General features: G+C 42.8%; 1 protein-coding gene and 1 pseudogene across 2 annotated transcripts; one reads left to right on the forward strand and one right to left on the reverse strand.

The window, feature by feature from the left end:
* Positions 1 to 901: 901 nt before the first annotated feature.
* Positions 902 to 3,800, reverse strand: LOC136697300 (uncharacterized; annotated as a pseudogene).
* A 1,004-nt stretch (positions 3,801 to 4,804) lies between these two features.
* Positions 4,805 to 13,614, forward strand: srsf3b (serine and arginine rich splicing factor 3b). Of its 2 annotated transcripts, XM_066671067.1 has the most exons (7): positions 4,805 to 4,943; positions 6,842 to 6,906; positions 7,841 to 8,051; positions 9,495 to 9,629; positions 11,927 to 11,965; positions 12,079 to 12,165; positions 12,930 to 13,609. In XM_066671067.1, the coding sequence occupies exons 2-7, from the start codon at positions 6,900 to 6,902 to the stop codon at positions 12,955 to 12,957; spliced, it is 507 nt and encodes a 168-aa protein (XP_066527164.1). In that variant the 5' UTR covers positions 4,805 to 4,943; positions 6,842 to 6,899; the 3' UTR covers positions 12,958 to 13,609. The 2 variants fall into 2 exon arrangements, with proteins under 2 accessions (XP_066527164.1, XP_066527165.1); XM_066671068.1 differs by lacking the exon at positions 6,842 to 6,906 and having other exon boundaries at positions 4,816 to 4,943; positions 12,930 to 13,614.
* Positions 13,615 to 14,046: the final 432 nt, after the last annotated feature.

A 14,046-nucleotide genomic window follows, 5' to 3' on the forward strand; every position in this document is an offset into this window, starting at 1 on the left:
CGGATATGGGTGCGGATGTATAAATGATGTGCTTGGGAGGTCCATCGGCCGAGTGTCTGAATGGTATGATCTGAAAGGCCTTGATGGTAAGCTGTAGAGGCAGCACCGATCCTGAAAGAGTGAGCGGAAAAATGTGATGGGTTAAGATTACTACATGAAAGGATTCGTCGTAAGTGGGACTGAAACCAGTGGCCAGTGGCGACCGAACCTGATTCAGTTGTAAACAATGGATAGGATTGGGAGGCACCTTGAGATAATCTAAGCTGGAGGTAGCGTGTAAGAGGTTCATAGGGGCTTATAGGGGAAGGGAGTTTAAAGAGAAATATTTGAGAAGAATTGTGAAATTGGTCTGTTTTACTGTGATTAATAGTAAAGACAAGTGTATTTAGATCAAGTATGAGTAGGTCAGATAAACAAGGAATTATGGTGAATGGAAGACGGGGTTGTGAATTCAGAGCAATGGAGGAAAATGATAAAAGGAACATGGCTTCGAGAGTGGCATCGGTAGTTGGTGATACGTAACTGGATCGCAGGGTAGTTAGGCAGCTTTAAAGAATGTGAGAAGAGATAGGCATGCGTTGAGGTAGATGATGAGGTTCAGTTCTTCTTATTCCTTTAAGGAGCAGAGCGACTTGGTGATGATTAGTAAAAGGATGGGGAGAGCCTTAAATCAGTTTGAAAAAGAAATTAATAGCGGCTGCATAGCTTTTTAAAGAGGATGAACGTATAGAATATTGAGAGCTAGTGAATGAGAGGAATGCTGTGAAAGAGTGTAGATCAGAAGAAGGGAACTGTATAGAGTATATGTGATGGAAGCGTCTAAAGCACTGCCATCCCGTCCAGTAGGTAGACAAGGTGTTTGGTGCCAGAGATTTCAGGACAAAATCCTGGGATCTTAGAGTTAGATTGCTGAGTGTGGGGGAAGATGGAAGATGAGGTCCGAAAATGGTGGAACCGGAGTAGGATGCAGGTCGGACTGTGGAGCCAATAGCTTGAAATTCTGAAATTGGAAACGAGACAGAGAGTCAGCAATAGGGTTAATGTGACCAGGAATGTAAACAGCTTTTAATAGAAATTGATGGACGACTGAGTGCCAAGTGAGGCGGCGGACGAATGGCATGAGACTGAGTGAACTGGAGCGTCTTTTATTAATAATATGAACAACTGATTCATTATCTGAATGGAGAAGGATGACTCGGCCAGTCCATTCATGTCCCCAAAAAACTGCAGCAATGACAGCGGGAAAGAGTTTGTGGAGCGCAATGGAGTCACCGCAGTATAGCGCTAGACGGATGAATTGATCAGGCCAGGAAGATACGAACCAGTGTCCCTTGTAAAAACCTCCACACCCCATGGACGGGGCTGCGTCGATGAACAAATCAACGTCCTCTGGGTTAGCTAGTGCGTCATTGTAAAAGAAAGAAATGCCATTCCATCTGCGGAGGAGGAGCAACCAGAATTGTAGCTCTGAAGCACAGGCTTGGTCCAGGGAGATTAACTGAGAGAGAGAAGAGGCCGAAGAGGCTAGGTGCAGCAAATGAGAGATGAAGGAACAACCTTGTGGGACAACACTCATGGCAAAATTAAGATGCCCCCAAAAGGGAGAGGAGTTGTCGTTTGGTGACACGTTGAAGAGTAAGAAATTCAGAGAGGAATTCAGTAATGCGCGCCAGCTTGTCGTGTGGGAGTGAAGCATGAAAAGAAACTGAATCCAGACAGATGCCCAAGAACTCAAGTGAGGTAGCGGGGCCAATAGTTTTCTCGGAAGACAAGGGAATGCCCAGGCGATGGAAAGCAGCAGTGAGAGAAGTGATGCAGCGGGCTGGAGGGGAGGATGGCGAGTCAAGGACCAAGAAATCATCCAGGAGGTGTACCACATACGGGACATCATAGACGTTAAGGAGGATCCATGAAAAAGCCTCGCCGAGTGTGTCAAAAATCTTGGGGCTACTCTTACAGCCGAAGGTCAGTCGAACTGCGAAGTAGAACTGTCCACGCCATTTCACCCCAAACAGGTGCCAGAAGTCAGGATGGAGGGGAATGATTTTGAAGGTGGAGACCACGTCCGCTTTAGCCAGCCAAGTGCTGCGGCCAAGGAGCTTAATTAGTGATATGGCATCGTCAACCCGAGCATAGCAGAGGGAAAATTCTGAGCTGGGCACAAGACTGTTTATTGAGGGCACAGAAGAACCGCGCGGGGCTGACAAGTCGATGATGAGCCACTTCTTACCAGAATATTTTCGAGTGGCAATGCCGATGGGGTTAATTCGGAAAGTAGAAAATGGGGGGGAAGAATAGGGGCCCAACATGAAACCTTCCGAGACTTCTTTGGCCAGAAGAGAAGTAACCACATCAGGCTCTGATTCAGCAGAGAGAAGGTTGGTGGCATGGACCGAGGAGACGGGCAGAACCACCAAACCTGGGGAGAAACCAAACAATAGACCATCAAGGAGATAACATACGAATGTGGGGTCAGGGTGGCGCAAGAGGCAGCTTGCAAGCTCAGGAATGTTGACAGGGGTGGAGAGAAAACGGATCAGTCAGGTGTCACCGAACTTAGGCGGCCACTTGGGGCAGCTTGGCCAAGCGTGCGCTGGAGTGCAGTAGGTACATACATGAAGGAACCTGCAGGAAGATACAAAGCAGCCAGCGGAATTGAAATTATTGCAGATCATGGAGCGATTAAGAAAGAACAAGCCTCTACCGCAGGCATCACGGGAGCTAGAACAGGTGATACGCTGATTGGGGGCCTGGTCAGGGATGAAAGAAAAATTAGTGGGCGCCGGGGTGACCTGGGAGCATGCAGAAGTGTGATGAGAAGGGTTGCCGCACAACCCGCAGGAAAGTGCAGTTCGGCCAGCAAAAATGCGGCAGTAGAGCTCCAAGTCGAGTGCACCCCAGTAGGATGGAATATTCCACTGTTGCAAACGGCGGTGGCCCGTGCGGAGAAGAGCCGATGGTAGTCGTAAAAACCAGAGCCTCCGAAACGGACTGCGAGGTTGAGGATGATGGCGAGGTAATCGTCCAATTCCTGCCTGCGGGCAGGGAAGGAGGAGCACACCACGTCGCGATAGAGGGAAAATGCGAGTGCGAATTCGGAAGTTGTGAGGAGCTTGGATGCTCTGTGCTCTGAAATCTTCAATGAAAGGGTCACATCCCCCACGTCAATGGAGCGGGGTGCTGTACAGGAAGCTGAGGGAAGCAATAAAGAGGACAGGTCAATGTCCGCACCTTGAAGAATCCGCCGACGAAGGGTAGGCTGCACCAGAGGTGGATTGAAGACACAAGCATTGGGAGGAGGAGGAGCTGGAGCAGTGGTGAAGAGAGAGAATGTGGCGTCAGGAGCTCGGGGCGCCAGAGCGAGAGGTTGACTTGCAAAACCTGCGGAGAGAGAACCATTATGATAAAGAACGGGATACTGCATGCCCGTGAGGGGTAGGGGTTGGGATGATAAGGGTAGGGGGTGGGATGATAAGATAAAAACAGGGTAGGTGGAAGAAGTAGTAGCAGGGAGAGAGAGAGCAAGAAGATCAGAAGAAAAGCGAGAAAAAACGGAAGTCAGGGCAGGGTCGGGCCCAGTAGTGCAGACAGGAGCCAGATCTGTGGCACCAGCAGGGGGCACTGAGCTGGGGAGGGAGGCCCTCGCGTGCAGTGACGTCATGGCGCAATGGCGTAGGTTGAGCGGGAAAGACCCCATCCTCCGGGGTAGAAGCCGAAAACAGGGAAAAAAGGGTCCTCTTGTTGGCTGAACGAGCGAAGGGGATACCGCGGTCTCTGAGCACTCTCTGGAGGCCCGCCATGGTCCACTCGGATTGGGCTGTACTTGTCCGACGGTGAAGGATGCCATGGTCGCGGCGATGAGGTCACTGGGGAGGAGGAGAAACCGGAGAGGAGCGGCGTCCACGCGCAGAACCCGCGAGTGTGGAGCGGGAATGACAAGAGCGTGTGGAGGAGCTTGGAGCAGCTGAAGTGGCAGGTGAGGCAGGCACGACGACTGCCGAACGCAGTCTCTTAGTGCTGATGACAGGGTTGGAGTTGGGCGATCGAGTAGGGGAAGGAGAGAAGAGCTCGTGGTCAGAAGCAAGTAGGTCGAGATCCATGGTAGCAGCTGGCAACTCAGTGACGCAGGCAGGAAGTGCAAGACTAGCGACTTGATTGTCACGGAGATTACATGAGGTTTAAGGGTATAAATAGGCCTGTGGGGAGGAGCGTGGGCGTGGCCCAACTCCCAAAATTCTGTTATAGTATAACTTCAATTAGTGTCTCAACTTTTTTGGAATCCGGTTTGTAAGATGAGAAACGTTAATAACTTCAATCTCTTAAATCCTTCTTAATTTGTTAGTGTTCTTTATAGTGGTTGATGAAAAATAAACGTATAATCTATTTTAGACACAGCTTATAAGGTGATTTCACCAGAGCGCCTGTCTATTTTATTGTAGTGTACATACAAAGACACAGGTTTTTTTAAATTCTGACTCCATATCAGTGAACTAGTACATTAGTCAAGGCGACCCCCAGGGGCCAAACAGGCAAACTACAACAACAGAGAGATGCTTCGTCCTGGATTACAATTTACAAAACAGATTTCCTAAGAACCCAAATGCATTTGTGCTGAAAAAATTATTTTTACTCATGTTCTTCATATTTTACAGCTTATTTGGAGTAGTTATAAAATTAAATAAATTGCCTAGAGCACCTTTAAAGATATAAAACTATCTGGTTTTTTTTACTGCCAGAAAGCCCGGGTGGGTCAGGGAATTTTTGATTTGTCCAGACGGTTCATAAACCCTCCCCTGTGGGCAAACCACGCCCGTGTACTGGTTTAGTCCCGCCCACCCTTCTGTCGTACGTCAGAGCGCTGGTGGTGCCAGCTTGCGGTTCGCCATTTTACAACGTTGGAATTCAACCAGAGAACACCGTCGCGTTTAGGGGGAAATCGCACGGTAAATGAATTTCTGATCATTCAAATTCAATCTGTTTTACTGTGTACTGTTTGCCTGGTTGTGTGCGGTCCGTCCCAGTGATTCTTTCTTCGTCGCGTAGTAATTTCAAACCAAATATCGTTGTCTGTCTCCCAGGCGGCCATTTCCTAAAGCAGATGAACAGAAGGTTAGTCTCTGTTCGCCGAGCTGAGACTCACCTTAAAATTCAGAGGAATTAGGATTTAAGTCCGTGGTATAGTATTAAAATATTTAAATGTCCGAGTGTTCACGGTTAGAGAAAAATCCGAAAGGGTCAAGGCTCTGTAGCGTTTCCCTGCGCCATTTTGTGCAGCGAACAAAGGCGGGATGAATATGGCGTCAAACCCAGGTTTTCCGTTCCACCTTAAGTTAAGGTGGAAAATTAAACCTTAGCCTCTTTACGCCTTTGTTACTTTTATCATGCAGTTGTTTTTGTATTATGTTTAAATCTAAAACCAAACATTGTTCTTTATTAATTTTCCGTTCCACCTTAAATACGGCGTACTTACTGCTGTATAATCTAAAATAGAACTGGATGTTGTATTGAGACTAATTTTATTCTAAAAACTGTTTTCACCCTCGTTCCTCGTGCGTTTTGTTGTATCTTAAGGTGGTACTGAAATTTTATTTAGTCTCATTTCGCATTAAGGAACATAAATAACGACTCGCATTTTTTGATTGCCATGTAGCTAGCGATACATACTGCAGTGCTCAGCTAAAACGGCATCATTTTAAACAGGCTGACCAGTTCCAAGAAAACGCCAGATTTCTTGTTTTTGCTGAAGTACTTGGCTAAAACGGCATCATTTAACATAGACTGGTCAATTGCAAGAAAACCTCAGTTAAAATTTCGTAATTTATCTTGGTTCGTTTGCTTTTTCTTCTTGGATGTTATTTTGACGAGTTTAAATGCGTTACCGAAGTGACCCCCTTTTAAGTTGGAGTTATGGGGCTTTTAAATTACGGCTGACTAATTGAATTGGTGGGGGGGGGGTATATTGAAGTATCGTTAGTTTTTTCTTTTACTCATCACTGTAATTCTAGTTTCATGTAAAATGTATAATTCTATTCGAGTTATTTCATAATTTACGGTTTTAGTGAACAAATAATAGAATGCATACAGCGTGGATATTGTATTACGTTTAAACACGATTTTAAGTTTGATTCTAAAAAGGTAAATGATAACTTTAGGTATTAGGACTGGTGTCCCACCTTTTGCTCACAACAAGGCACCTCACCCAGTTAAATTGGATTCATGCACTCATTGTGAAGCATGGGGCTGGTAGTTTGAGCTCTGCATTACTAACATACCACATTTCACCCAATATGGTGCTGTTATATCGTAATTAAGAAATATGAGCACAAAATAATTTTTCAGCCAGCGATTTAATCAACCCCATATCTACAGAAGCAGATTAGGGGTAAGACTATCTTGGTCAAAGCACTATTAAAATAACACAGTGCCTCATTGTTTAAGTCAGGCTTAAGTTAATCTTTATTTACCTCCCCTTTTCAGCTTTGACTTTCTCAAACTTTTTACTTTCAATGGAAATGTGAGGAGCTGAATGAATTTCCATGTGCTATGCATTTCCACACCATACACGTCATCCACCTTAAAACGCAGCCTAATTTTGCTACAATGGTTTTATTTTTTGTGAAATTTTTCCAAATAAAACTCCTCATTTGCTGTAGCTTTTTGCTCTTGTTGATTAGTAACAGGCTGAAGATGAGACCTTATGGTCTGAATTTAAAAAAACAAATATTGTTGAATTTCTTGTTAAATTTTGTTGTTCTCTTTCTTTCTCTCTCGTTACAATGTTGTGTTTTGTGTGGAATATGTATATTACATGAAAATCTAAAATCCCCGATTCTTCTTTCAGTTTCTGATTCGTGTTTGAGGAGTAACAATTTTTGTTTAGAGAGTTGAGGCCTGTTGAAATGGGAGGTAAACACATCATTTTTTTCATACTTTGCATGCTCATCTGTTTTTGTCTCTGGTTTAATGTTATTGAATTCTTACTGTAGTGTTTTAAGCTCACACGAGGGACACCTATATTTAAACAATGCTTATTTTAGAGGCTATTTCAGGTACATTTTAATCACACTTGGACGTTTTAAAAATAGACCATGCATGTGAGCCCAATTGTTTAGCCAAATTTATAATTTTCATAGCCTGTTAGTGCTTACACCTTAGTTTGAATTGGTCCTTAATGGATCTTTAGAAGATTTTGGATTTTGGAATGTCTTTTTTTTTTTTTTTTTTTTAGATTTTATATATTATATTATGTGTGTGTGTGTATGTGTACATATATATTATATATATATATATATATATATGTATATATATATGTATGTATGTGTGTGTTTACACACACTCACACATCTTATATCCATGCTAGGTTTGGTGAAATTGTCACATTATCTGGATTTTGGGCTATTTGTGGGTGATATTCTGCTAACAACTGTCATATTTAAGCTTATGTGGCCTACTGTTAGTGTTTAACAAATTTCCAGACTAAAATTAAAGCTGTTAAATGCTTTTTCAGCATGATTAACTCCCATTTATAAATTTAGTGATTGGAAATGAGAATTTTTGCATTTTTAAAGACATGTCAATGTTCCTAGCTTTGTTTTTGAGACTCATTTTTGTAATATGATTTATACCAAGGGTACACTTGATCTGTATTTAAAAGTCTGAGTAGAAATAAGACGGTATTTAATATTTTAAATGTTATGTTAAATTATTAAGTGACTTGGTGCTCAATGAGTCTCTGTCTGGAATCTCTTATCCTGGGAATAAATTAAGCATAAATTAAAGCGACTTTTGTTTGAAACCTGATATTGTTCTCTCATTTTTTTCTACTTTTGTCCATGTCCAGATCCCAGTATGCACAGAGACTGCCCTCTAGACTGTAAGGTATATGTGGGGAACCTGGGGAATAATGGAAATAAATCTGAGCTGGAACGAGCATTCGGTTACTACGGTCCTCTGAGAAGTGTTTGGGTCGCCAGGAATCCTCCAGGTTTCGCTTTTGTCGAGTTCGAAGACCCTCGAGATGCCACAGACGCAGTGAGAGAGCTGGACGGCAGGTAGTAAACTCCAGGATATGTCATATGTCTTTAATCTAGATTAAAATCATGCCATCTTTTGTCCAAGCCTTGCATTGTAACTTTTATCCAACTTTTGTGACAGTTTTCAATTAGTTCATAATCCATAAAATTGAAAGAGAAACTGACTCTGCATTATATATTTCTGTCTTAATAGTCTTACAAGAATACAATGCAAGAATTTGCTTTTGTCTCCTGAGCACCCCCTACCTGCTGCTGAGTGTAATTTACATTTACAGTACTGCCATGAAATCAAGCTTCTCATCGCTCACACACTCAAACACAACCGGCTCTTTCACACACTGTCTTTCTCTATCAGACAAACACCCCTCTCTCTCTCAAAATATTGAGTGATGTTTATAAAAGTAGTGAACGGCTCTGGGGCTCCAGCTGACTTTTAGCCAGGGGAATGTGTTATCAGAAAAATGTTGACTGCACGATAAAACCCATATATTGCTGATAATACACACTGGACCATGCTATTACAAACAAAGTGTAACTTTGGTGGTACACTAGCTATTATAACATTCATCAGTAACTCTCAAAACCAGATTATAGCACTGTCCTCAACAAAGCTTGGGTTCCACTGACACACAGTGTAATTTTAGTAATTTAATCCCCATATTAGTCATTTAAGCCCTTATTACCAAAATCGATGTCTAATGTGAAAGTGTGCTAATCCAGGTAAAGTTAGCAGCTGCAAACTTTGGCTCACTGCTCAGTAACCCTCAAAGGTATTACAGCGTTTTCGTCAACAAACCTATCATTGGTCCTTGCTCTCTCTGCCATATAATGTCTGTAACAGGAATGCGGAGCTAGATTTATTTTATTTATTTATTTATTTATTGTAGCTAGGCAACCATTCACCAGTGAAGTATGTACCATTAAGCATTACCCATGTCTTACAAGAGTCTTCCACCCCATGATTCAGAAGTTGTTTAGTGCAGTAAACCAGAAGAGGACCCCCGGCGTAGCTGCAACAGAGGTTTTATTCACTATTGCAGCTCACTGGAACATTAGTCATTTAGAAGCTGTAATTTTAAGGTAGAAATACTACAGAGTGTGTTTAAGAATAAAGGAGGGTGTTACATCTGACAGTGTGAAACAGCACTATGTTCATTTCTGTATGTAAATCACCCACCCAGCTGTTTCCTGGTTAAATGCTTCAGTTTGGATGTGGCAGTCCTCAAAGGTGTAAATACATTTACAGGAATGTGCTTTTTGTTTTTCATAACGTGTAGCAGCATGTGTGATGAAGAAACAAGTCGGGCATGAGCTCTGTATAACGTGACATCTTTAAGGGAATCATTTACCGTTATGGTCCTTTATCATGTGTTGGGTGGCAGATGGCTGAGTATCCTAGATAGCTCTGTCTCTTTTAAAATACCTAAGTAATGCATGTTGATGTTTTGACGTAAAATGCAGGACTCTGTGTGGTTGCCGTGTGAGGGTAGAACTGTCCAATGGTGAGAAGCGTTCCCGTAACAGGGGTCCACCGCCTTCCTGGAGCCGCAGACCACGAGATGATTATCGCCGCCGCAGCCCACCACCTCGGCGCAGGTAACTCCACCTCCTCATCTGTAGCTCTGCCCCGATATTTAAGTGAAATGTATTCTGTCAGAGACCAATCACTAATGGATTTCTGCCCCTTTTCCCAGTTTAACCATCAAAATCATTAAAGCTGTGCCTCCTGCAAGCTTTTCCTCATCTGCTCGGGCTGTTTCTCTAAAAGCTGACACCCTGTTCCAGCAGTTTTCCATCCTCACTTCCCATTGTTGATCATTAATCATTTAAAATTGAGTACAAGGGTAGTATAGGGGTGTAAGTTCACATGGATACATAAGGCTAGTTTTACCTCCTGTCTTAATGTTTTTTTCTGGGTAACCCTTAATGCCTTGTTTTTTTTAGCACCACAAAAGGCAGTGTTCTGCTTTGAGTATTAACTATTCCAGGGCATTCAGCCGTAATTAAAGTAATGCCTTGGCCAGTTTTCCAGACAGGGATTAAGTCTAGTTCCTCTGGTTTCTCAGTTTAGGAAGATAACTTTGTCCAAAGTCAAGACTGTTGAAAAGGAAACAAGTTCAGTAACACTCCTATTTGACAGTTCTTTGGTTGTGGCTCAAGTTATCAAGCTGAACATAGATATTTTCTTTGAACACCTCTCTGGAGACTTTTTTTTTTTAATTTATTTATTTATTTTTCCTTCGAAAGAGAATCCCTGATCAGAAAACAGGATCACACAACCAGAGAACTTGAGCACAATTTAACCATCAGGGCTGTAGTTATTTGGCTGAGATCCTGCTTTCTAGAGCAACTTTTAGGACAAGGCATACTCCACGTCTGGGTAAACTGATTCCTAATCTCTCAGTTAAAGTTGGGGTGGGGGAGGGTCTGCTAGTAATGGTTGTAATGCAATCTTTTTGTTTTTCATTTTAAGGTTGTTTTATCTTAATTTTAATTTCTTTTTATCATCTATATATTAATAAAAATGAACCCCGTTGCAGAGTCACCACCATGCCTCTTCTCACCAACCTCTGAGTCAGTCAACTAGTCCTCTTTCAGCATCATGTGACCAGCGTGCCCCAATCAGCTGGCTGGGTTCGTGTCACATGACCCAGGCATGGCCCAATCGTCAGGTCGCACCAGCCCATTGGTTCCTGAGCATGCCGTTCTCAGCTCCTCCTCCTCTTCCTCCTCCTCCTCTTCCTCCTCCAACTTAAACACCCAATCAGCAGCGGCCCATCTCACAATCCTGACCAATCGGCGTGTTTTACGCTCGCAAAAGTCTACACTACAAACCACCAGCAACCAATAAAAGCAGGAAAAATCCACCTCAGCCAGCCCAGCCCCCATCCGCAAGCCAACTAAACAGCTGGCAGCATCTGGCCCGCCCTTTCCCGCCAAGCCCCGCCTCCGCGGCCGGCATTCTCCGCCCCTTCGCCTTTTCTAGCCAAAAATCCAAAAAACTAGTAAGTTTTTCCTGCTTCATACAGTTTGATGCTGAATACAGTTGTGAACAGAGACAGGTTGAAAACAGGGTCCATGTGATTCAGATGCAGAGGGTTGGTATGGAATTAGACTCATAATACAGAAATGCAAAGGGTTGGTATGAAGTGGTTTAAAGGGTGACCGCTCTGGAGTGTTTATCTTTAAAGCTGTAAATAAAAGGAGCTCTCTCCCCTTAAACAGAGGTAAACTAATGTCACGTTCCTGAGCGTTGTGCTTCAGTGCTCTCGTTGTGAACGTGTGTTAATGGTTGTTCTTGTTTTTCTTCTGTGCTGAAGTAACCAAAGTCCCTCAGTTCACCTTTATTCCTCCTCCCCAAAAAATACAGAACATGGTTATAAAGGTATTGCTAGCTGTTGCGAGACTGAAAGAGAAGGCAGCTTTATTTCCTCTAACCACCGTTGGGATTTGGTTCATGTCAATGCAGTTTTCCAGATACAGACTCATGTCCAGATAGTCATAAATCTTTTTTATTTTTTTTTTTTCTCTCCCCCCTTTCCAGAAGAAACAGGACAGCAGTTTGTATCCAGAGTGCTTATAAAACAATTCTCCATATCACCCCTATACATTTTGTAGTATATTACAATCTATCACAATGAATAGTGAGTATCGTAGAGTACTTTTTCATAATCATTGTTTTAAGGCCCTGTCTGCAGATTTAAGCCATTGTTTTTGACCAACCCTCAGCTGTATGAGGTGTTCTTGCTCGTTCCCCTTTCCCTCAGTCCTGGAGGCTCTGAGTACATGTTTGACGGCAGGTTAAGTGTTAAAAGGCTACAGGATTTATGCTGAGTATAAAATTCACCTCGTTATTCACGCTCCGTCTTTTTCGTCCCTGTTTTCACCTCCAGATCACCCCGCAGGAGGAGCTTCAGCCGCAGTCGCAGCAGGTTGGACCTGTTTGCCATGCTTTTCAAATTCTTCAAACACATTGCACTTCTATATTCATTCTTCCCTAACAGCCCTTTGTCCCTGATGTAACTCTCTCTCGCTCTGTGTGTAGATCTCTCTCCAGAGACCGTAGGAGGGAGAGGTCTCTGTCTCGAGACAGGAACCACAAACCATCCCGATCCTTTTCCAGATCCAGAAGGTACCTGATGTTTACAAATTTTTTGGAAGAGTTACCAATAGATCAAACTGTCTTGAATACAGCTAATGTTTTGGATAGTGTTAATCCTGTGCTATATGAGAGTGTTGAGCTAAGACACATGGTGTCCAGACCTTCCTTCTGTAAGGGACCAACAAGTAGTTGCCCATGGGTCTCAAGTCAAACAAAAGATTTCTTTACCAGGGCTATAAGAACAGGATGGTCTTATTAGATGGCTCTTGCTTTGGGCTTATGTTGCCTGGCCAATTTATACTTCTGCGTTGACTCCTCGCAGAGGCTACGCTGTAGGTTGTCCAAGAGCCTTATGCTGTTGCGCGTGTTTATTATACTGCATTGGTGTCATTCTGCAGTTACGTAGGGTTGATGCACATAAATTGGGTTTAACTCTGAAATACTGCTTCATGAATAAGAGCTTAGTTTTGTAGTTGCAGTCACAGGTTTGTAGCACAAGGAGTTCTGTTTCACAAAGCAGGATTTCTTAGCTTGGCTAGATGACTTGAGTCCAAAATTAGATGTCGACAGGAATGAAGTTGTGGGACATTCTTATTTGACAGCTTTGTGCTTAAGTTATCTGGCTAACCCAAAAATCCATCTCTTTTGAACACACCCCAGTTCTAAACTACATTTTAAATTTTAACAGAAGCAGGTTTGTAAAGTACCCCCAATCATTGACACTTGAATTTTAATATAGCTGCTCTACAGGTAGGTTATTAATTCACATTTTTGTTTTTTTTTTCTCTCTCTAGTCGCTCTAGATCAAACGACAGGAAGTGAGCCGTGAGAGACTGAGCTGATCGTTACGGAAGGATTGTGTAAAGACTGTGATCGATCATCTTTTAACTCCAGGGTTTTTCAGCCTCTTCATCCCGGGTCATCCTGCTTCACCCGTTTTTGTTATTCTTATTTTATGAAACGTCTAATTTTTAGAGCGGTTGTGTCGTGTGATAGTGCTCCTCTCTTCTGTATCACACCCTTCACTTTTCACTGCACAGCATTCCATCTTGGATCCTTTTTTTAAAAAGCTCTGTTTTTCTTCCTTGTGAAGTATGGGAGGTTGTGAATGTAAGGTTCTGGGTAATGTTCTTCTTTAGCTGTGTCTAGTCCTTTCTCCATGTGTCCTGTACTTGTGACAAATTATTTTAGTTTTTGGTTTAGTTTTGTACATTTTCATTAGGTGGGTTTGGGGGGAGCTCTGTAAATTTAACTCCATATGTGGACAGGGGATGTACAGCACTAATGAAGAACAGATATTTGACCTTCATAATATTTTTTTTTCCTCCCCCCCCCCCCCCCCCCCTAGTGTTTGTACTGTTTGTAATGTTTATCTGAAATTAAACTGGTTCCAGGATGATGTTTGGCCTTTTTTAATACAGAACGCCATCCTGGCTGATTGACCACGTTTAAACAAAAGTGGGCAGTCATAGGCCCCAGAATAAAGTCTAGTGTATTTAATTTGATTCTGCCTTAATTCTCTACACAATCATTTTTATGGATCTATTCAGAGGCCTGAGCCGAGTGTGACTAGCAAAAAAAACTCGGTCAGCACATGAGGAAAAAACACAGGAAACCAAGACTCATATAGAACCAGTCCTCCTTTGAAGAGATCTGTTAAAGATTATTCTATACCATGTTTTAGTTTTTAGGTTAAAACCTTCAGGCAATCTCAATTTGTCACCCCACCCCTTATTGCTTGTGGCAAATCTATTTTCTCTAAAACAGCCCTGTAGCCAAATCACATTTCTCCTCCATCACACGCTTAACCCTGTGGCCAGTCACCACACCCCTTACTTCTGCAGTTAATCACATTATTCTGCATAATGCATGCTTCTGACACTTAAAGGAGATTTTATCAAAAAACAACTT

This window comes from Hoplias malabaricus, chromosome 5 (assembly GCF_029633855.1).
Source record: "Hoplias malabaricus isolate fHopMal1 chromosome 5, fHopMal1.hap1, whole genome shotgun sequence".
Taxonomy (NCBI): domain Eukaryota; kingdom Metazoa; phylum Chordata; class Actinopteri; order Characiformes; family Erythrinidae; genus Hoplias; species Hoplias malabaricus.